Here is a 24,195-nt window from a genome sequence, read left to right on the forward strand (position 1 = left end):
AAACATGAATACTGTACTGTATGAAAAGCAGAAAGAAGCTGTCTTAAGTGAGTTGTGAACTGCAGGATTTGAATGCTTAGTTACAGGAGAAAACTTTGCCTAGAATGGAAACCAGCAAGGTCATCTCGACGGAGAAAGCAACGGTCGTCATCCAAGTAAATGCACAGGTGTGTGATGATGGACAGGAGAACAGAGATGCGTATCACAATACGGCTCTCACTGAATTTCTCAAAGCACAACCAAAGGCACTGGGGGTAAAATTTAATGATGAATTATAATTATGTATGATTTTTGGAATATTTTTAGTATCTCATTTTCTTCTGTGATAAAATGAACAAAAAATAAAAAGCTGTTGTCATATGTCCTCAAGTTAATAGATGTGTGTTTGTCTGATTGCCTTTAGACTGTAATCCATAAAACATTAATATAGCTTATTTTGTGTGTGTGTGTGGAGCCCGTTCTCATCCCAAGGCGTAATATACTGACTCTTTTGCCAAAGCGTCTATATCCCACGCACATGGCACCCTTTAGCGTCATATGAGACGCAGATATATGGCGCCTCCTAGTGGTCTAACCCTAACACTACCCCAGACCTAAACCTACCCAAAACCGAAGCGTGTTATATTGACGCTAAAGGGTGCCATATGCGTTGGATATAGACGCTTTGGCAAAAGAGTCAAAATATTACGCTTTGGGATGAGAATGCGTTGGTGTGTGTGTGTGTGTGTGTGTGTGTGTGTGTGTGTGTGTGTGTGTGTGTGTGTGTGTGTGTGTGTGTGTGTGTGTGTGTGTGTGTGTGTGTGCGCGCCAAAACATGAAGGATATGCCATCTTGCAAAAATATAAACACCTGACCCATATCTGCCCTCTCTAGACTGTCCAGATCATGACTGGAGTGATGGTTTTCTTATTTGGTGTTGTGCGCACCACCAACATCGATTATTACCAAGCTCTTACTGTCTTTAGTGGCATAACTTACTGGGGATCTTTCATTGTAAGTTTCATTTATTGGTTTTGCTTTATTGCCTCTGATTTTAATTTCCAGAATAAACTGAAATGTCCTGTTTGTCTCTCAGTACATCAGTGCGGGATCTCTGTCTGTTGCTGTGCAGAATAAACCTAATCTCTGTGTGGTATGTACATATACTGTGCTGAAATCTGGGTAACACTTTATTTTAAGGTGCTTGTAATAAGCAGTAATTAACAGTTAATAAGACACTTATAAAACCTTATAAGATGCATATAAGCATTAACTACGGTAACACTTTACTTGAAGGGGTGTACATAAGACTGACATGACACCTTCATAACCATGACATGACATATGTCATGAATATGAAGTAGGGTTTATGCATGTTTATGACAACTGTCATTAAGTGTCTTTCGCTCAATAATGACATTTTGAATGCAAATATGACATTGTTTAAGATGTCTTTGTTATGACACCTTGACATAAACCAATACATCATAACCTGTCAGTGTCTTTGTCATGACAACTTGACATTAAATTAAGTTAAACTGTCATGTGGCTGGTTTTGACATTGGCTGTCATAAGGCCATGATAACTGTGTCATGAATATTTTTCGTGACCTCAACTACAGTGGTACAAATTTAATTTGTCATTAAACAGTTATAATGGCTTCATGACAGCCAATGTCAAAACCAACCACCTGACAGTTTAATGTAATGTTAACCAATAAAGCTAAGTGGTTTCTTAAGTCTGATAATTAATCTGCTATGTCATGTTTATGACAGGTTGTGTTGTCTTAGTAATGTCAAGTTGTCATGACAAAGACACTGACAGGTTATGATGTATTGGTTTATGTCAAGGTGTCATGACAAAGACACTGTATTGGTGTAATGTATTGTATTGTAACCAATGTATTGGTTTATGTCAAGTTGTCATGACAAAGACACTGACAGGTTATGATGTATTGGTTTATGTCATAACAAAGACATCTCAAACAATGTCATATTTGCATTAAAAATGTCATAATTGAGCGAATGACACTTAATGACAGTTGTCACAAACATGCATAAAACTTCCTTCATATTCATAACATGTGTCATGTCATGATTATGAAGGTGTCATGTTAGTCTTATGCACACCCCTTCAAGTAAAGTGTTACCGTAGTTAATGCTTATATGCATTTTATATGCATCTTATAAGGTCTTATAAGTGTCTTATTAACTGTTAATTACTGCTTTTTACAAGCACCTTAAAATAAAGTGTTACCTAAAAAGGTTATTTCAGGACATGTTATAAGTGTACACCATCACTATTCCCCCTTCACATGTCAGCTCTTCTTCTGCAGGTGAAAGCTTCTCTAATAATGAACGCGATCAGTGCCGTAACCGCAGGACTCGCCATTCTTCTGGTGTCAATAGAAATAGGATTGTTTTCTGATGAAATTTGCAACAACTTCTATGAAAGGTCTCCTCGCATCTGCTTATATTTTAAGGTATTAAATGAACAGTCTGCAATACTATATTAATGTTATCTGAATGATGACATGATGACATCTAAAAAAAATGACAATTATATCATTCACTAATTGAAAATAATTTTTACTAATAAAGATTGTGCTGGTCAATGTTTTTCAAATGTAATTACAATGACTAGCCACTGGAAATGTTATGCTTCAAAATGACATCATAAAAGTATTATAAAAATGACAAATTAGTCCATGCAGCTTGTGCGCTTACATGTTACATGCCTTCTTATATATATAGTTATGTAGTTATATAGGCTATACGTATATAAATTCAGTCAATATAATTGATGGGATATTATTTGTGAAACATCTTTCATATGATCATGTTGAATATTTTGTAGAGATATGATCTGGGGGTCAATTGGATATTGCTGGTGTTCTCCGTTCTCCAGTTCATCATCTCCGTCTGTATCTCAGCGTTCGCCTGCAAAGCCTCCAGCAACTACGACTCTACAGTGGTTCATGTGGCACTCACTGGGTAATGCTTTCAAATCATGCTTCATTGTAAACTACATCCTTTTTTCTATTGCTAGATTGTTGAAGTGGGTTAGAGTAGGGTTTTCACTTCGTTAATTTAATGTTTAATTTCCATGGACTTTTAGTTTTCCTGATTTTCTTAATTCCTGTTCCCTTGTCGAGAAACAGTGGTTACTACAGTGTCTTATTTAGTTCTCGTTATCTTGAGTGTATTTAAGCCCTCAGTTTCATTGACCTCTATGTACTTTATTGTCTGTAGTGTGAAGCGGTCATATTTATTATTATCTGCTGGATTACTGATTTTGTTTTGTTTAATAAAGCAAGAAGCTGCAGATCCTTGCCCTTGCTGGACACGATGTGACCGTTATTATCACAGCACTCAGTCTGTGTGGCGTGTGGATCTCATTGGTAAAATTAAAACTGATATTAAGTGTGAATATTTGTAACATATTTTGTCTGTTACTTCCCTGGGATACTGTGTCACAGTGAGGAGATCCAACCAAGGTTGCAGAAATTACAATCTCAAGTGTAAGACTGGTTTTCAGAAGATGAGATCAAACCCCTCCAATAAAACAATACAACTCAGTAATCTGGAGAGAAGACCTCAAAGACATCGGCTTGCCCAGACTTCTCTCCTCACCCATCTATGCAAACCCCCCCCCCCCCCCCCCCCCCCCCCCGGTCCAGCAGATTAAAACTAAATTCTACTCAATTAAGTGAACTTCACAGAAGCGCTGAAAAGACCTACACATATTATACCTTCGCCCACCCGTTGGATTGTGTCATTGGGACGACGGGTGGTCGTTACATAAGCAAGGGTTTCAACTGTTGCAGGAACTCAACTGGAAAAAAAAGAGAATTTAGAATTGAAAGATCATCAAATAATGTCTATACGTCAAATGTCTCCTGAAACAATGACATTTTTGTGTGTCTGGTGTTTTAACTGTCTAACCAAGTTAAACCCAGGTTCAATGAACAAGAAGTTGTCCCTATGCATGAAAAGAAAATTCATCTTCTGTGTCCAGTCTCAGTCTCTGCAAAACACCTGTATCTAGTGCCAGTATTTCACTGAACTAATTCAACGGTAATTGGTAGCTTGTTGTGACAAACATAACTATAGAAAGCAGGAAATATTTGACCTATATGCTATTATCTATGCTCATTAAGGGGCAACCTAAAACTTCTAGATTGTACAAGTATTACACAGCAAAATCCCCAGTGTTAAATTAACACTGAGAGTGTGAATTATATAAACTTTGAGCAGAGTGTTAAATGAACACTGAAGCAGTGTTACAGTTAATGAGATAATTAAGTGAATAATTGAGTGATGATTGAGCATTATTGAAGACACCTGATGTTAACAAGCAGAATCACTGAATGAGAAAACTGGAATTTTTAAGTCACCATTATGGTGATTAGTGTTTTAGTTTGGCTCTTGACCGTTAAATCAGAGTTCTTCAACCCTGCTCCTGAAGAACCCCCAACGCTGCACATTTTCTTTGTCTCCCTAATCAAACACACCTGATTCAACTCATCAGCTCATTATCACACGGGTAGGGAGACAAAGAAAATGTGCAGTGTTGGGGGTCCTTCAGGAGCAGGGTTGAAGAACACTGTGTTAAAAATCGTTTACTTTAGATATTGTTTGGCTGCTGTACATGAGTTATAACAGCCAGATGAACAAATAGACAAGGTGATCTGATGGTGTTGGTATAACATAATCATTATTTCACAATCATTTGACCTGAATCACTGAACTCATATGAAGCTCAATTTCTCAGTTAGGTTTACTTTATTAATTATAGCAGCACTGTCCTTGTACAACATAATGTTTTTAACTTTAACAATGTAATCCAAATCATTTCTTAAAAGTTTTGCTTATATAAAAAACTTTTTTTTTCCGACACATAGCTGAGATTCATACGCTAATTCTTGATGTCTGTGTGTGCCTACATAAGATGTTATTTAGAAGTTGTTGTTGCTGCTATAATCCATGAAGTAAACCTAACTCAGAAATTATGCTCTCAATGAGTGATTCAGGTCTAACAACGATTATGTTAAAACACAACCAACACCATCAGATCACCTTTTCTATTTGTTCATCGTTATAACTCAGGTACAGCAGCCAAACAAAATCTAAAGTTATTGATTTAAGCAGCGCAGTCTCATCCCAAGAAGTCATATAACTGCCGTCTTGGGACGTCTTTTGACCATACGTCAATATCCGCCTTTTTAGGGTACCCTTAAACGTCGGTTAGATGACGTTATCGGATCCTAACTCTACCCCAGACCTAAACCTACCCCTAAACCTACCCCGTCACCTAACTGACGTTAAAGGTAAAGCGTCAGTTGTATGACGTCCCAGGATCGTCATAAACCGACGTTTAAGGGTACCCTAAAAAGGCGGATATTGACGTATGGTCAAAAGACGTCCCAAGACGTCAGTTATATGACTTCTTGGGATGAGACTGTGTTAATTTAAGGGTCAAGAGCCAAACTAAATCAAACACTAATCACCATAATGGTTATTTAAAAATTCCTTTTTTTTCTCCTTCAGTGATTCTGCTTGTTAACATCAGGTGTCTTCAATAATGCTCAATCATCACTCAATTAATCACTTAATTATCTCATTAACTTTAACAATACTTCAGTGTTCATTTAAAACTCTGCTCAGAGTTTATATAATCCACACTCTCAGTGTTAATTTAACACTGGGGATTTTGCTGTGTACATTACTGCAGTCTGATCAAACACAGCACTTCCCACAGTTCAGTTAACAAGATCAACGTTACAGTTAGCAGAATGGAAAGGAAATAAAGCAACCACAACCTTTCACCTCATTGTGAAACTAGGGCATACCACTATAGTTTTCTACACTTGTTCAAAACAAGACATCTATATGATTCACTATTACATTTCTATGGTTGAATGCAATCTAAATTGCTCTGGGAAATTATAATAATTATGTGGGTGTAATGTAGAAATGTTTATCAGTTCATCCTAACCTAATAAGAAATAAATATATATGTTTAGTAATGCCTCAGTTCTCCAGTGTCCCTCTCATTTGTGTTACACTCATCACTCATAGGGGATACTATAATATCAAAGATACAATAGGAGTATTGTGTGTTTTGAACACAGACAGCTGGCGCTTTTAAGCACAGATTTTGTTTAATCTCAACAAATGGCTATAATTTATGCAACCTTTAATTTTGATCTATATGTAAAGCCCTTTAAATTTCAGGAGGAAAGGCATCAACATAATAAAGTAAAGCTAGTTCATATGCAGCAAGCTCCTCCTCAGCGGCTCCTCGCTGTTCACACACACTAGATACGCCATAAGAGCAGCAGACGTCCACATCAACAACTCATTTCATTTCAGGTAAAATATTTCAAGTATCAATTAACATTTATGATTTTTCTTTTTTTTTTACACACTTTGACATCAATTAAAAATAACCATCCTCTTTTGTCTTTTGTGATCCTTCACACTAGTTTTAGTGCATGTTGTTGCTCATCATTGTTATTCTTTGGGGTTCCACTGTATATTATGCGTTTTTAACTACTACTGCATTTAAAATGGTCAGGTAAAGTACAATGCACTTTGATTGATGATTGTGTTCGTGTTGTATTGCAAAACACTTTTGCCGTTATTAAGCTGGGATACAGGTAAGCTTATGGACAGGTTATAGGTTTAAGGGATAAGAGAAAGGTCAACAGTATAATTGTAGATGTAATTACAGAAATTATTTACAGCTCAGATTAAATGCAGTTTTTTAAAATATTACAACAATGTAAAACATATGAACTGTAAAAGATTCAACCAGGCGCTCAGGTAAAGTTATGAAGTCCGTGATAGTTGCTCTTGGGGTAGGGAAAATATCCAAAGAAACGAAAAGCAGGTCCCAGGCACTCAGTCAAGTTTTAAATGAGGAGAAGGATAAAGTTAAAAAGCCTTTATTTAATATGTAAAAGTACACGAGCCAACATGTTTCGACCATCAAGTGGTCTTCTTTAGGGCAAAGTAACGCAATGTAAAATATATATGTACTCAATAAGTGCATTGTATCAAATTATAGTTTGATGATAGTAGATTTAAACATTAAAGGGAAAGTTCGCCCAAAAATGAAAATTAGCCCAGAGTTGCTATTACATTTTTTTCTGGCTCTTCCAAGCTAAATAATGGGAGTCAATGGGTATATTTTTTTGGAAGTCCATCAAAGCGCATCTATCCATGGTCAAGGTGCTCCACACGGATTTTTAAAGATTAAAGACAACTTAAAACTAAACTAACTTTTTTTTAGTTTAACATTTTTTGGGTCCAGGTAACCAAGAAATAATACACATTATTCTTTTACATCTAGGGAGAGCAGGGCTTTTTGACTTTCTCAGTTTGTAAAAAATCCATTTGGGTTCAGGGTATTTATTTTTTCCCACATTAATTTAACACGATTTGGGTTAGGGTTAGGGTGGGTTAGGGTAATGAGTGTGAATGCGTGTGTGTACGAGGATGCAATAACAAATATGACCAGCAGAGGGAGATAGAGTAAAGGAGAAGGATACCAGGATCATGACAGTACCCCCCCCCCCCCCCCCCCCCCCCCCCTTGGCGCAGATGAGGAGGAAGACTGGCGGGACCGGTAGAAGTCATCGATCAGCGAGCGGTCCAGGACGTCCCGGGATGGAATCCAACTTCTCTCCTCAGGACCGTAACCCTCCCAATCCACCAGATACTGATGGCCACGACCTCGAGGGCGGACGTCAAGAATCTTGAGAACACTATAGATGGGAGCGCCCTCAACTCTGACAGGAGAAGTGACAGGACGAGGAGGGGCGCGAATAGCGGGCTTTATACAGGACACAGGCCGAAGGTTAGCGGACAACTTAAGCTTGACAGATACAGGACTAAGAATTTCAAGAACACAGAACGGGCCGACAAATTTTGGTGCCAGCTTACGCGAAGGGGATTGGAGAGGAAGATTAGTAGTGGACAGCCAAACCCTCTGACCCACAGAATAAAGAGGGCTCTTGACTCGACGCCTATTAGCAAACCGTCAGGTAAGGGAACGGGACTTGCAAAGAGCAGATCTAACCCCCCTCCAAGTGCGTTTAGCACGCTGAATAAAGGCTTGGACAGATAGTAATTTAGAGTCGTAGTCTTGTGAGGAGAATAGCGGAGGCTGGTAACCAAGACAACACTGAAACGGGGATAACCATGTAGCGGAGGACGGCGCGGAATTACTCAGCCCAGGGAAGCTGTTCTGACCAGGAGGCAGGGTTACGCAACGTGAGGCTGCGGAGAATACGACCGATAGTCTGGTTTGCTTGTTCGGCCTGGCCATTGGTTTGAGGGTGGAAACCGGAGGAGAGACTCGCCGACGCACCAATCAAACGACAAAATTCCTTCCAAAACAAGGAAGCAAATTGGGGACCCCTGTCGGAAACAACATCCGTGGGGAGACCATGGATCTTAAAAATCCTGTCGACGACAATTTGGCCCGTCTCCTTTGCAGACGGGAGTTTAGGTAACGGAACGAAACGAGTGGTTTTAGAAAAAACGGTCAACAACAGTAAGTATCAAGGTGTTACCCTCAGAAGGAGGGAGACCAGTGATAAAATCCATAGCGATGTGCGACCACGGGCGAAAAGGCAACGGGAGAGGACGTAGCAGACCGGCTGGAGGGTAATTACGAGACTTAGTCTGAGCGCAGACTGTACACGAGGCAATGAAACGACGAACGTCGCGCTCATACGAGGGCCACCAAAACCTCTGACGAATGGCGGCGACGGTGCCCCGGACGCCGGGATGGGCGAAGAGTTTGGACGAGTGCCCCCACTGGAGGACAGCTCGACGAGCAGAAGGCGGAACAAATAAAAGACCCTTGGGACAAAGACGAGGAGTAACGGCGTGGGTAAGAGCGCGTTTAACCAAACATTCTATTCCCCAGACAGCTGCACCCACCACCATGCCCTGAGGAAGGATCTCCTCCTTACTGGGAACAGCCTAGGAGGAAGAAAACTGTCGCGAGAGAGCATCCGGTTTGAGGTTCTTAGAGCCGGGACGGTATGAGATAGAGAAATTAAAGCGCGTAAAGAAAAGTACCCAACGGGCCTGACGAGCGCAAAGTCTCTCAGCAGAGTGAATGTACTCTAAATTTCTATGGTCCGTCCAGACAATGAATGGAACAGCGGTACCTTCAAGCCAGTGACGCCACTCACCGAGAGCCAAACGAATGGCCAATAATTCACGATTGCCCACGTCATGATTTCGTTCGGCGGGTGAAAGACGGTGCGAGAAATAAGCGCAGGGGTGAATCTTGCCATCAGAGAGTGAGCGTTGGGAGAGGACAGCTCCCACGCCCACCTCCGATGCGTCGACTTCAACTATGAATTGTCTGGAGACGTCGGGAGTTCGTAAAATAGGAGCGGACGAAAAAAAAGATTTAAGACGATCAAAAGCAGCTTGCGCATCCTCCGCCCAGGAAAATCAGACCCTGGATGACGTAAGGGCAGAGAGAGGCGCGGCAATCTGGCTAAAGTTGCGGATAAACCGACGATAAAAATTTGCGAAACCTAGAAAGCGCTGCAGGGCGACGCGCGAGTCGGGGACTGGCCATTCTGTGATGGCACGCACCTTGGAAATGTCCATACTAATGCCGTCAGCAGAAACCACGGATCCAAGAAAAGGAATAAACTGCGCGTGAAACTCACATTTCTCGGCCTTAACGAACAGTCGATTCTCGAGGAGACGTTGGAGAACCTGACGAACGTGTTTAGTGTGCACTTGGAAAATCAAAATATCGTCAAGATAGACAAAAACGAAAATGTTTAACATGTCTCTGAGAACGTCATTAATCAACGCCTGGAACACGGCAGGAGCGTTGACCAAATCGAAAGGAAGAACCCGGCATTCAAAGTGCCCTAAGGGGGTGTTAAACGCCGTCTTCCACTCGTCCCCTTCCCTGATGCGGATCAGATGGTATGCATTACGAAGATCCAATTTAGTAAAGACCTTGGCCCCCTGCAAGATCTCGAAGGCAGATGACATGAGCGGCAAGGGATACCGATTCTTGACCGTGATGTCATTTAAACCTCGATAATCTATACAGGGACGTAATGAACCATCTTTCTTCTTAACGAAGAAAAAACCCGCACTGGCAGGGGAGGAGGAAGGAACAATAGTACCTGCGTCAAGCGAGTCGGACAGATACTTCTCGAGAGCCTCGCGTTCTGGGACAGAGAGAGAATAAAGTCTCCCGCGAGGGGGAGTAGTGCCAGGAAGGAGGTCGATGCCACAGTCATACGGCCGATGAGGAGGGAGAGAAGTGGCCCTGGAGACCGCTCGAAGATCATGGTACTCCTCCGGGACCCCTGACAAATCACCTGGCTCCTCCTGAAAAACAGAAACAGAAGAGACAGGAGGAACAGCTGACAACAAACACTTAACATGACACGACAAACTCCAAGAAAGAATGGAACCATTAGACCAATTAATCTGAGGATTATGTTCAACTAACCAGGGATGGCCTAAAACAACGTGATTATATGGAGAATGCAGAACTAGAAAAGAAATTGTCTCTTGATGATTGCCTGAGACGGTGAGACTCACCGGGGCAGTGGAGAGAATACTACCATCGATTGCGTGGACAGGAGAGGATTCCTTCTGAATAGTGAGGGGGATCCCCTGCTCTCGAGCCCAGGTCTCATCAATGAAATTGCCTTCGGCGCCCGAGTCGATAAGGACCAAACATGAGACAGAAACTCCTGGACAACGGAGACGGGCCGGAAAAGTAGTGCAAGTGCGTGGCGGAGGGTCTAGGGTTGAAGCGCTCACCAGTAACTCTCTCTCTACTGGTGAGCCCTGGCTTTTACCGGGCAGGTGGCGACTAGATGAGAGGCAGATCCACAGTACATACATAGCCCGGCCAAGATGCGGCGTTGGCGCTCAGCAGCGGAGATACGCACCCCTCCCAGTTGCATGGGCTCGGTCTCGGCAGTGGCGGAGGAAGCTGAGGAGGTCGGAAAAATAGATGGGATAATTAGAAACGGCTGGCGATGAATGAGATAATGAGTGTGAATGCGTGTGTGTACGAGGATGCAATAACAAATATGACCAGCAGAGGGAGATAGAGTAAAGGAGAAGGATACCAGGATCATGACACGATTAGTATGTTTTTTTCTTCTTCATTAATGCAGTGCATACTTTTTTCTTTATTTAACCCAAAAGAATGGAAGTGAAATGTGACAACATGCCCCATAGGTGGGGCACATTGTAAAATGACTATATTACAGCTTAAAATGTTATCTGACCAACTATATATGTTGTCAATAAAAAGCAATGATGAACTTTTTCAAAGATAATAAATGATTGGAATTTTTAATAATTCAAAATAATACAGTTTAGAATTTCACAACTAAAACACTGCAAAACACAAAGTTTAAAACATAATAATAATAATTAATAATTTCTAAACATTGATTATCTGTCTTTATTCACTTCGTTCTCATGGTTTCTCAATAGAATTCATAAAAGTTGATCATGTGAATTGTATTGCTAACATCATAGTTGTAATTGTAGCGTAGTGTTAGAACGTGTCACAACTGCGTAACTGGGATTTAAACCTCTTCTGCTGGTTAGATCACCATTAAAGACCTTTCTCAACTCTTAAATAACAGATCAGATATTAAAATAATATCAGAAGTGTCTATATTTAAATAAACAAAAAACAGAGATGGCAACTTTTTTTTATTAAATTAATTAAATGCATTATTTATTTATTATTAAATTAAATTTACTTTTGCTATGGTTAAATAAATGTACATTCATATCTTTGAAAGACTTTTGAGTTTTGGCACAATTTTTTCTCTGTATAGTGTTGATATGGCAACTAGTAAATTTTGTACGATTTGTCATGCTGGCATATGTGGAAACTTTTAAACCACGTGTGTTTATATCTAGCCCCCTCATTAGGTTGTGCCCCGCTCACCCCTATTACTGACATTGTAATAACACATTGCTCACATAAAACAACTCATAAAATGTGCAAACTTGTTACAGGGGAAATCCAAAACTTTGCCTAGAATGGAAACCAGCAAGGTCATCTCGACGGACAAAGCAACGGTCGTCATCCAAGTAAATCCACAGGTGTGTGATGATGGACAGGAGAACAGAGGAGCGTATCACACATTTCTCAAAGCACAACTAAAGGCACTGGGGGTAATGCTTTTAATAATGAATTTGGACAGTATGACGATATATTGTCGTGAAAATATAATGTGTTATACATATCTTCATTTATATTGTGGTATGTAAATATATCAGCGTACCACAGTACTACTTAAAGCTATTGACACATTAGAGAGATAAAGAAACATGAAAAAGAGTACATGATATTAAAAAGAGTTAAGCTCAATAAGCCATGCATAAAGAACTCAAGAGTGGTGTTTACGCTGACTGACACACCTGAAGCACACACACAGAAAGATGCCTCTCTCAGACAGTATGCAATCCCAAATTCAGTTCTCTTTCATGTCTTATTATACTTGAACGGTCACATAAACACACAATTATGTTAAGTGTCGCGCCCCTTTTTTGAATAAACATGAAAATGCACAATCCAAACTTAAATGATTGTAATTCAAGAATGCTTTGGAATATAGATGACAGATAGGTCTTGTTTTTAAGAAGACATTTGGCATATTTTTGTAGAAGTTAAATAAATTAAGAAAGTGAAACAGAAAAAAATGTTATAGAAGTTTGAGTTTATGAAATTGTAAAATGTAAAAAGTTTATTATTCATATTTTATATAAAATATATTTTTTCAAAACCTGGTGGACTCTAAAACTGCAAGAAAATCAAAGCCAAAACTCTGAACAAGTTGTGTTTCAAATTTTAGGTTGATATCTCAAAAAATGAACTTTCAGTAAGATTTTGTTTGGGCGCACTACCAAACGCTTCCTCTAGGTCACAACCAGACTCTATTACTGCCCATATAAGGGCACCCCCATTTCCATATGTGTTTTGAGTGATCTGAAGCATTATTTCCACAATTTTTTATATATTTATATATTAGGCATCCTATTCAAAAGTAGTAAGGCAAGTTTGGCATATTTTGATATGAATTCAACCTCAATAATCACATAGAAACAACACACATGTGCGTTATAGCTCGCTGCCACATCACAAATTGTGAATCTATCATTTTTTTCATTATATTTAAGACATTTTCAGACCTTTTTTTCTAAAAAAAAATGTAATGGATGTTATCTTTTTAACTATTGGCATGAAAACAAACTGAGGTTTCTACCATTCTTTCATGATTTTCATGTTCATCACTATTTCAAAATAAAGGTCTTAACTCGCTTTAGGAGTATGAAAATATTACTGTTGCAAAATGATAGATTACGGCTCTTCTGTAATTTATTTTGGAAAATCAATCACCAAATATGAAAACTACAGATTGTAAGCTTTCAAATGATATATAGTTTGTCATTATTAGTTTAGATTTAGTATAGGATATTACTGTTTTAAATATGTAATGGCTATGGTGCAACTTAAGGGGTTAAAATGCCCATCGTGTGGAGTATTTATGTAAATGCAATTGGTTCTTAAGTAAATGTAAACAGTTGAGTGAAAACCAGTAGGATATTAGATCCATGCAGTAGGTCTTAATGTGACTAATACACCTGATGCTCTCTGAACAGCATTAATAGCTTCTCTCTCTCTCTCTCTCTCTCTCTCTCTCTCTCTCTCTCTCTCTCTCTCTCTCTCTCTCTCTCTCTCTCTCTCTCTCTCTGTTTATGTGTGTGTCCAAACATGACAGATATAACATGACAAAAATATAAAATGGAAAAATATAAACACTTGACCCATATCTGCCCTCTCTAGACTGTCCAGATAATGACTGGAGTGATGGTTTTCTTATTTGGTATTGTGCGCACCACCGATGTCTACAATTTCCCTGCTGTTTCTTTGTTTAGTGGCATAACCTACTGGGGATCCCTTGTTGTAAGTTTTATTTAATGTTCTTGCTTTATTCTCTCTCATTTTAATTTCCAGAATGAACTCTGAAATGTCCTTTGTTTCTTTCTCAGAACATCAGTGCTGGAGCTCTATCTGTTGCTGCGCAGAATAAACCTAATCCGTGTGTGGTACGTACATAATACCCAGCCTCAAAAAGTTGTGATTTACAGTGATTTTAGAAAAGCTAACGGGTGTTGTTTGGTACGAAGCGGAGCGGACAATGCATTTAAATTATGCAGTGTTTACCGCTCCCTATTCTTAGACCACAGGATATCTGTTGAATTGTACTTGACTTGACAAAATGCATTTTAAAGAAATGTAAGGTTTGATGACATTTACTAATATATGTAAGGGTTAATCCACCAAAGATGCTGGAACCCTATTGTGTTTGTACTGAATTTTAGGGTTAAAGTTGGCCCACCGTTACTCAGGCGCACAAACACACACTCGTCTGACACGAGGTAGAGGTATAACAAAGCAATTTGCATTTTGGATCATAACTTTGGGCTAGAGAATGTCTCAGGTTACGAATGTAACCATGGTTCCCTGAGAAGGGGAATGAGACACTGCGTCTTGGATCAGCGCTATGGGGAACGCCATCAATGTGACAATTTCATTGGCCAACATGATGTCACTACCAGAGCTCCCATGTGTATAAGAGGACGCCTGCAATAGACGTCATCAACTTTTTTTTTTGCCTGAAGGAGACATGCAGGCAAGCCCAAAGGATGGCAATGAGATGCAGTGTCTCGTTCCACTTCTCAGGGAACCATGGTTACATTAGTAATTAGAGACATTGCCTTTCGAAGTAGAACTCAAAACTGCGTCTTGGATCAACGCTATGGTGAACAAATAGCCACTCCGCCAAGGGAATGCACTACCACAATGGGCATAGCATTAAAAACTCTACGGACTTGTTTAGCCAGAGTCAGAAGCGTCAATCATACAGGGCCCATCCTAAGAGTCATAGGGCCCTATCTTGCACCCAGCGCAATTGACTTTGTACACCGACGCATGTATTATTCCTATTTTGCACCCGCGCAAAGCGGACTTTTCCCTCCACAGACGCACGTCAGTAAATTAGGGAATGAACTTGCGCACGCGGGGGGCGGTTCAGCGCAAAGAGGAGGCGTGTTCCGGCGCAAACGTTGCCTGGTGCTATTTTGCAGTTTGAGAAAACAATTCCGCCACTGACCAGGAAAAACTTAGTCTAAAGTCAGTGGCGCGTTGCGCATTAGTCATATGCAATTTTATGGGCGCATGCTTGGCCATTATGTAGCGTGTGAACAACGCGCATACACTTTGATTCTCTAATCTAAACAGATGCAGCAGTTTTCATTTTTGCAAATCATACATTATTACAAGGAAAAATATTACCACATGAGGGAAATCATTGTTGTGTCTATGAAGATGTGAAAAAAATAGGCATAAATCTAGCTTACACATTTTCCCAAATTATTATACGCCTGTTTAACCGAAGCTAATTTGGGTGGGTTTCTCCATCCCCATACAACGTCACTTCTCTGTCTTTTACGGCCCTGACGAGAACGTCGGTCTCCTCGGCTGTGAACCGCTCCTGGCAAATCCGCCGTTATAATAACAATCCGCCATGAAAGAAGTGCCCCTGGTCTTAAAGGGAATGTGAGATGACGCTCTGATTGGTTTATTTCACGTTACGCCCAAACCACACCTATGAATAATGAAGCTACTTCAGACCAACCCTTTTTAGATTTGCGTCAGGTGCAAGAGTCATTTATCCCGCCAGTATAATAGCAACAGCGCCCGGGATACGCCCACAAAGTTACTTGCACTTTGCGCTTGATACTTGCGTTTCAGATCGTTAAAATAGGGCCCATAGACTGTCAAGTGGTAATATTCCCCTAGACCATTACCCAAGCTCATATGCCCTGTGACAAGGAAAGTCCTGGCCTTTTGCAACCTTCCTGCCTTCTTTGTACTCCCTTTCTTTATGATAACAGGAAGAGCTGCCAGAAGGCAAATTAATCTCTACTTGCCAGGTTCTAAGAGATCAGTTTAGGCTCCAACAGGACCCTGCTTTAAAATTCAGACAGTAGGGGAGGGCTCTACCCTAGACTCAGCCCAGAAGGACAGCCCAGACCTGTCCACAGTATCATGACTCCTAGTACCTGACAAAGGTGCCTGATAACAAGAAGAGCTGCTTAAAGGCAATTTAACCTATACTTGTTAGGTTCCCCAGGGCCGTTTGAGCTCCAACATGGAGTGGAGGACCCTACTTTAAAACCCCACAGCAGGGGAGGGTACTCTACACTCACACTTGTCCATGGTCCCAAGACTCCCAGCACCTGACAAAGGTGTCTCGCAAGAAGCAGTGCTGACTGGTGTAACAAGAGAAATCTTTCTAATTCGAAATACCTCATGGAAGACCTCTTTATAAGGTTCTAGAAACACAACAAAGTCAAGGAGAGTAGACTGTGTCACTTCCACTTTTCTCTCTCCTATCAAGAAGCCGCTAAGTTTGATAAACCTCATGTTTCAGGTCCTCTAAATCTGACTCAAATATCTGAGAAAAGACAAACAGAGATTCCTCATTCAAGAATGTTGTGCTCTTTGGGTTGAGAGACTGGACCCCTTGAATTATCTCACAATTCTTCTTTGAAAAATGCCTCTGCAGTTCAGCTGTGTGACTGTCAAGTCCCTGATCAAATATAGCTCTTTGGAAGCTCTCACCATCACTTTGGTCACTATTTTTCTGTCTTACAGTGCTCCTCATCAATGAGCCACAAAATCTTAAGCTTGTTTTAGATTGTATTTTACACACTTTGTGTACACTTATTTTGTAGTGTACAAACTCTACAATCTCTTTCCGTAGTTATCCAAAGAGTAGTTGGGGGCCTTAAGCACATTTTCGCGCAAATTCATCTAAAAGCGCCAAATTTGGCACAGATGTAGCTCACATCATACTGAAATGATTTAGCTAGGGCGCCGGAGACAGCGACCCTCGGGGCCAAGATGGTGGCCAAATCCAATATGGCCGCTGCCTGAAAAGGGTTCCGGTCAAAAAAGGTAAAATAGACATCAAGTTTGTATTTGTATCTCATCTGGCTCAAAAGCTATAGCCGAATCCCTTTCAGGCAGCGGCCATATTGGATTTGGCCGCCATCTTGGTCTCAGGGACCATTGGCTCGGGCGCCCTGGCTAAATCATTTCAGTATGCCCTCAGCTACATCTGTGCCAAATTTGGTGCTTGTAGATGAATTTGTGCAAACAATGGGGTGTAAGGCCCCATACTACAGCCCAAATTGCTTTTTTGGACAGCGGCCATATTGGAATTGGAGGATCAAGGGGTCCAGATATACTGGGTCATAAATATAAACATTCCTATGTGTTTCCCATGATCAATTAAGCTGAAAAACATATCAAGTTTGTATTTGTAACTCATGTGGTTCAAAAGTTATAGCCGGAACCCTTTTCGGGCAGCGGCCATATTGGATTTGGCCTCCATCTTGGCTCCGAGGGTCGCTGGCTCCGGCGCCCTAGCTAAAACATTTCGGTATGACCTGTGCTACATCTGTGCCAAATTTGGCGCTTTTAGATGAATTTGCGCGAAATCACCTATTTATGTGCTTAAGGCCCCCCAACTAGTAGTTATCCAAAGAAACCTTCACTTCTCTAGTTCTGTAATGTGTTTGTAAAGCCACCTACTATGACCATAGCCCTTGCTAGGTCAAGAGAGCTTGATTGGAGCATGTCAGAGAGACATTTGGCATCACCAAGCAAGCACTTTACAGAAGGTAACCAAAAGCCCTGTGAAATGTATTTCTATCTGATAAAGATTGCCCCTTGCCTCCACTGATCCATCACCACCATTTTCAAGTGTTATATCCCATTGCACTTTCAGGACTGCTGGAAGCCTTTCCCTCAGATTACGGCAAGCCATGTATCTGCATGCCCACCTTACATCCGTGAATCTCTGTAATTCCCTGGGCTGCTACTCAGGATACAGCTCCTTCTGAACTGCACACAATGAGAATCTTGCACTGTTTTTAATCAATGCATACACACCAGAATGCTTTCTGCTCATGACAGATGCACCGACATAGCCTTGCCCCACATTTATATTTCTGTAGTCCAGGCCTGTTTTTCAAGGCAATCTATTATCATTTGTGTGAGGCCTGCTGCATCTAAGCTTTCACCTGACTGAAAGTGTAAACCACTTTTGTGGATGGCCCCAACATGTGAGGTCAGGAAGTTCGGTCTGGACTTGATCCGTTGTGGAGCAACTTTGCTGTTCGGACCACTCAAAGTGTCAGGGGGGGCTTTATACGATGATGGACAGATGATCAACAGTAACGTAATCATCCACGTCACCAAAGAGCGCTTGGGTTGAATTTGTTTACAACAAAGGTGGCTGCCACAGGAGGACTGAGATGTGTAGATTCAGCCATCTTGTCTGTTAGAAGATGTAGACAGCGCATTCATTTTAAAAGAGGAACAGAGAACCGCGATCAAGGCATTTGTCAATCGGAAAGATGTTTTTGCCGTCCTTCCTACGGGATTCAACATTCGTCACTTACTCCATTGCTCAAGGGTGCGTTTCTCGTACAACGACGTAACCCGATGCTTCACTAACATAGTACAATGCATCGTTGAAGAAATCAACTAGCTAGTCACGACTGTTTCCCGAAACCGTATTGTCGCAAAGTGGTCGTTCAACCACATTGGTTTATAACTTCACGCACGTGGTGGAGTAATAACTTATTTTAATGAAACTGTTTGACATCGAATTAATGCTAGATGTTTTGATATAAATTACAGACATGGCATCTGAGGAATATTTCAAATTTTTCTCAGTTATTTCGCTTTATTTCAAGATTTAATCAGAGCTCGTTCTTACATAGTAGCGCACTCTTCAAAAACGGTGCTTTAAATCTCTTGACAAACTCAAAGATGTAAATGACAGTTGTATTTATTCTAAATAAAAGACACAGGTTGTACTAAATGTCAGCTTGCTTATTTTGCTCAAGATAAAGATTTATTAAGTTCACATGTCATGCAAACAAGAAACTCTGCTTCTAACCACAGGTCAAGATCTGTCGCGCAAACACACAACTCTGCGATGCTGGTTGCGAATGTTCGTTGGAACGATGGTTTCGGGAAACACCGACTCGTTGAACTGCTGATAACTACAGACCTTGCGACCATAGTTGGCTAACGATGCTTTCGGGAAACACACCCCTGATTAGTTGTAGGTCTATCCAATTGAGTGCAGAGACATTTTCTTTCCTGGTTCGGTTGAAACACGCCCCATAATCACAGCCCAATGAAGCAGTATCAGACTCACATTCTGACTAGAATCTGAGTATGACGACGTCAGAAGAGTTAAACATTTCATTCACGTGCTGTTCTGAGCGCGTACACCCGCAGCGCGCTCACTAAAAGCCTGCTGCGCGTGAGTACTAAACTAAATTAACTAAAACTGAACTAAAAACTGTCATTTACATACGAGGTAGACAGTTGGGAAAAAATCGGATGTGTGTCTGTATCCGTGCTGCATGAGCTCTTAAAGTGACAGCAATCTAATATTATAAACAGGCTGCTGCTAGTCCTTAATGTTAATAAAACAACAAAAGAGTAAATAACTCACTGCTCTTTACTGAAAAACTTTAGTAGCTTAAATAAGAGTATAATTTACACAGTGAAGTCTATGTGGTGTTTTTTTTTTTTTTTTTTACATTTGTTTATTCAATAGGCCTACACCTACTGTGGCTGAAAAAAATGAAGCACTGCATGTTTATTCAATTTGTATATTATGTTGTGTATTTGTAATGGGCATCTTTCTTCTTATTTTTAATAACAAAAATAAAATAATGAAATTATATTTTATAATTATAATTATATTAGTATTTTGTTACCTTGTAAGGCTAAATTTTTAAAATAGGGAAATTTGTTTGCCTGTACTGCTCTGTCATTTGCAACATAGTCAAAAACAAAAACATGAAAAGAATCATGATAAAATCATGATTTTACTGAATTTATTTTTTATATGATATTTTTGCCATATTGCCCACCCCTAAAAGAGGCTATAACAGAACAGTGCTACAATGCCACGTAAAAGTAAAAAAAAAAAACGTAAAAAAAAAACTATGGCAAGTACATGAGCACCATTAAGGAAATTAAGGATTCCTGCTCCATCTATGATGACCAGGATGACATTTTGGGTGCAAGCACTTGTGCTTGTCTGAGTTCTTTTGAGGTTGTGCTGTGAACAAGGTCTGAGATCACTTCAGTGCTCAAGAGGACCAAAAAAAAGTACCAGGTTCTCTATTGAGTCCACTATATTGTGAACACCAAAAGGACTGAGGTCCCTTTCAGCTGGTTCCCTTTCTGGTTCACTTTAAGTGAACTGGGTTTGGTTCTTTTAAAATGAAGCCCTTTTCCTAGTATCATGCTGAGTTCTGGGAAATGATTTCAAACATGTCTGTACAGGACCCTGTCTAAAAATGCAAAATAAATAATATTATAATGATAAATTATGTGTCATATCTCTATGGAAATGTATACCCCTTAATGTCACCCCCCTTTTTGAGAATGGACGTGAAAAAAGACTATCCAAATGTAAATGGTTGTAATTCAAGAATGCTTTGGATCTAAGACCTAAGTCTTATCTTAAAGAAGACATCAGCAGATTAAATATAAAAAAATGAAAGTATGAAAAAGTTATGGATGTTTAAATTTACTGCAAATTAAACTATTTTTTTCTTTTATTTAAAATATGTATTTTAGAAAATATTTTTTACTCTAAAATTACTCTAAAATCAAAGCCATATGTTGTGTTCAAAATTTGAAGTTGATATCACATACTCACATTGACTCGGGTGACTCAAATGGATTTTTTTAATGCATTCTGTTGTGACAAACTATCACAAAATATAATATCACATAGAGGGTTAAAGGAGAACTCCGGCGCAAAATGAACCTTTGGTCTAATTACACATTGTTACCTAGTCAACCGTTATCTGACATTTGTTTTCATGATTATCGAATGTAAATAGTTTTATCTCTAAAAACAGTTTAGCCTATAAAGCTAGTATAACGCTAGTATATTGGGCATAGATCAATGACAAATAAAAATCGCTTGTTAATACCACTAACAAGGCTGAAAATAGCCCCACACTAACACGGCAGCATAATGAGGGTCCCTACCTTCAAACCGAAGCATTGAGAACTTTGTCAGTGTCCAGACAGTTTAATAAGAAGATATTTTAAACATACAGTCAACTTCGCGTATACAGACAGAAGCCATCTTTGAAATACAGCCTTTACCAGTCGATCTACGAACGCCGATCCAAGTGCGCTGGTGAGATGTGAACGAGCTATAAGTTGTGATAAGGTGAGCGCGAACAGCAGGCTTGGATCGGCGTTCGTAGATCGACTGGTAAAGGCTGTATTTCAAAGATGGCTTCAGCCTGTATACGCGAAGTTGACTGTATGTTTAAAATATCTTCTTAAAAAGCGATTTTTATTTGTCATTGATCTATGCCCAATATACTAGCGTTATACTAGCTTTATAGGCTAAACTGTTTGTAGAGATAAAACTATTTACATTCGATAATCATGAAAACAAATCTCAGATAACGGTTGACTAGGTAACAATGTGTAATTAGACCAAAGGTTCATTTTGCGCCGGAGTTCTCCTTTAATCGTTACTCGCAGGTAGCTTGACTATGCTTACATTTTTTATGACTTAGAAGTGAGAATGGGTTTTCATATGTTTGTGCATGCATACAATGGGATCAGAAAAAGTCCTCATTCTTAGAGATGTGAAGCCTTTAGACTCATTGTACTCCATTGGTGGATTTGCATAAACAGAATAAAAGGCTACCACAATTATGTCCATGGTAAACTCTTTTACCTCTGTGTCTGTAACTAGCACATCCTGTTATTGTTGGACAGATGCACCGATGCTTTTTGAGCTTTATACTCAGAGTGTACCAATCGAAATTCAAAGAGTGCAAACTGTGTGGTTTATGCTTCTCTAGACATTATTCTAAGTTTTCTTAGTTCAATAAAACATTCATCCTTTTATCACCAGATCAAGACAATTTAAAAACTGAACTGAGGACGTTTTACAAGTGTATGCCATTATTATTCTTTCAATGTTCATCTTTTCTTCCTGTATACTGTAGATGAATTCCTCTCTTGCCATGAATGTTCTCAGTGCCGTAACGGCAGGGCTCGCCATTCTTCTCATATCCATGGAGATAGGACTCGGCTCAGGGACCAGCAAGTATCAAAGCTGTCCCAAAACCTACGGTCGAACTGAAGACACTATGTGTTTAAAGTTTGAGGTACTAAATGTATAGTTTACAACCCCAAATCAAGAAAAGATGGGACATCTTGTAAAACACAATAAAATCAAGAATCTGTGATTTTGTTAATTATCTTGAACCCTTAAGTGACAAAAGTAAAAGAAAAGTTTTCAATGACCAACTTGTAAACACATTTTGATTTTGATGGCAGCAACACACTCCAGAAAACAGAGGCATTATTAGGTATATATTTGCAATGTCCTTTTAATTACACGTTTTAATCGTTTGGGAATTGAGGATACTAGTTCTTGAAGTTTTGCAAGTGGAGTTTTTACCCAATCTCGCCTGAAACCAGACCGCCGCTCAACAGTCTGTGGTTGTAAGTCTGATTCTCCTCTTCACGATGGGCCGTACGTTTTAATAAGAGGCAGATCTGGACTGCAGGCGGTGGTCAAGCACATCTATGGTGCAGTGTCTAGAAAACACTGTTTCATCACGTGCAGAATGAGGCCTGGCATTGTCTTGCTTCCCATGAAAGATATCATCTTGATGGCAGTATCCAGCTTCTTTTTCACTTTAAAAGTAAAATGTCCTGTAAGTGACCCAAAATGACATGTCTAGAGAGTGGTGCTAAAAGTTTAAAAATAAAGTACCAACTACATTAAACCCAGCCCTAAACCTAACCGATAGAATTAACAAATCAAACGTGAGATAAAAAAGCATGTGCTAAAGCAACCATGCCATTTTAGCTTTTACAAGTGTTTGAGCTCTTTTATGGATGGTTGTGATTCATGTTTTTCAGGACTTGTACCCGAGTGCTATGTATTATATATATATATTTTTTTATTTTTTTTAGAGATATGATCTGGGGATCCTTGGGATATTGCTGGTGTTCTCCGTCCTCCAGTTCATCATCTCCATCTGTATCTCAGCGTTCGCCTGCAAAGCCTCCAGCAACTACGACTCTACAGTGGTTCATGTGGCACTCACTGGGTAAATGATGAAGTGGTTAAGCTAGCAGAATATATAATAACCATAAACATGTTGCCTTGTACTGCATTTAATCTCAGTGGTCTGGAACTACAATAGTCTAAACTATCTTTAGTCTTCTATTGTTGAGATGTAGTTATGTTTAATAGCAAATAAACAATTTACTCCTAATTAATATTTTATCAAAACAATATAAAAACTATAATTCAATCATAACATGCTTCACTGTAAACTCCAGCCTTGTTCCTACTACTAGACCATTGAAGTAGCTGACACTGGGCTTTTCTCTTTGTTTTTTTTTATCACAGTATAGCCAATAATACAGTCATTGGTGTGTGGATCTCTTGTGTACTAACATATCTTGTCTGTTACTTACCAGGGATACTGAGTCACAGTGAGGAGATCCAACCGTCCAAAGGTTGCAAGGAATGAATCTCTCATATTATTGCTTCCAATGACTCAAGCTAGTTTTTTTCCCTCTAGTGTTACGGGAATTGAACAGAAAAAGAATATTTGTGCATATTTTATAATGATTGTAAAATTAACTTGCTGAGCTTTGTTTTTAACCCTGGTCAAACACATCTGAACGAGCTAATGGAGGTATTCAGGTCTTCCAGAAACTCGATCGGGACGAGTTTGATCAGGGTTGGAGCAAAACTCTGCAGGACCTTGATGGGCAACACCAGTCCCGGCTGCGTCCGAAAACTGACAAACGCTGCCTTCAGAGGAGGTCTAGAAGGCATCAAGGCATGTCGAACGCAGTCTTAGTTTCACTTGTCTCCTGAGATTCCTTCATCTGATGGATTTAAGGCAGCATAGATGTATCCTTCACTGCCTTTGATATCCCACAATCCTGTGCTTTCCATTCTGTGACAGTTGAGCTGGAAAAATAAAGATGTCATCTAAAAGTTGCGGCCGG

General features: G+C 39.9%; 1 protein-coding gene across 2 annotated transcripts; it reads left to right on the forward strand.

The window, feature by feature from the left end:
- Positions 1-104: 104 nt before the first annotated feature.
- LOC130102444 (membrane-spanning 4-domains subfamily A member 4A-like) lies at positions 105-23,780 on the forward strand. 2 transcript variants are annotated; one of them, XM_056268473.1, is made up of 6 exons: positions 105-254; positions 874-993; positions 1,076-1,132; positions 2,315-2,461; positions 23,143-23,279; positions 23,656-23,780. In XM_056268473.1, exons 1-6 carry the CDS (start codon positions 105-107, stop codon positions 23,672-23,674), a joined length of 630 nt encoding a protein of 209 aa, XP_056124448.1. In that variant the 3' UTR covers positions 23,675-23,780. The 2 variants fall into 2 exon arrangements, with proteins under 2 accessions (XP_056124448.1, XP_056124447.1); XM_056268472.1 differs by lacking the exons at positions 105-254; positions 874-993; positions 1,076-1,132; positions 2,315-2,461 and adding exons at positions 12,024-12,188; positions 13,861-13,980; positions 14,067-14,123; positions 22,164-22,325.
- The last annotated feature ends 415 nt before the right edge of the window (positions 23,781-24,195 follow it).

The sequence above is a fragment of the Rhinichthys klamathensis genome, unplaced genomic scaffold (assembly GCF_029890125.1).
Source record: "Rhinichthys klamathensis goyatoka isolate OS25496 unplaced genomic scaffold, OSU_Roscu_1.1 h1tg000272l_1, whole genome shotgun sequence".
NCBI lineage: Eukaryota > Metazoa > Chordata > Actinopteri > Cypriniformes > Leuciscidae > Rhinichthys > Rhinichthys klamathensis.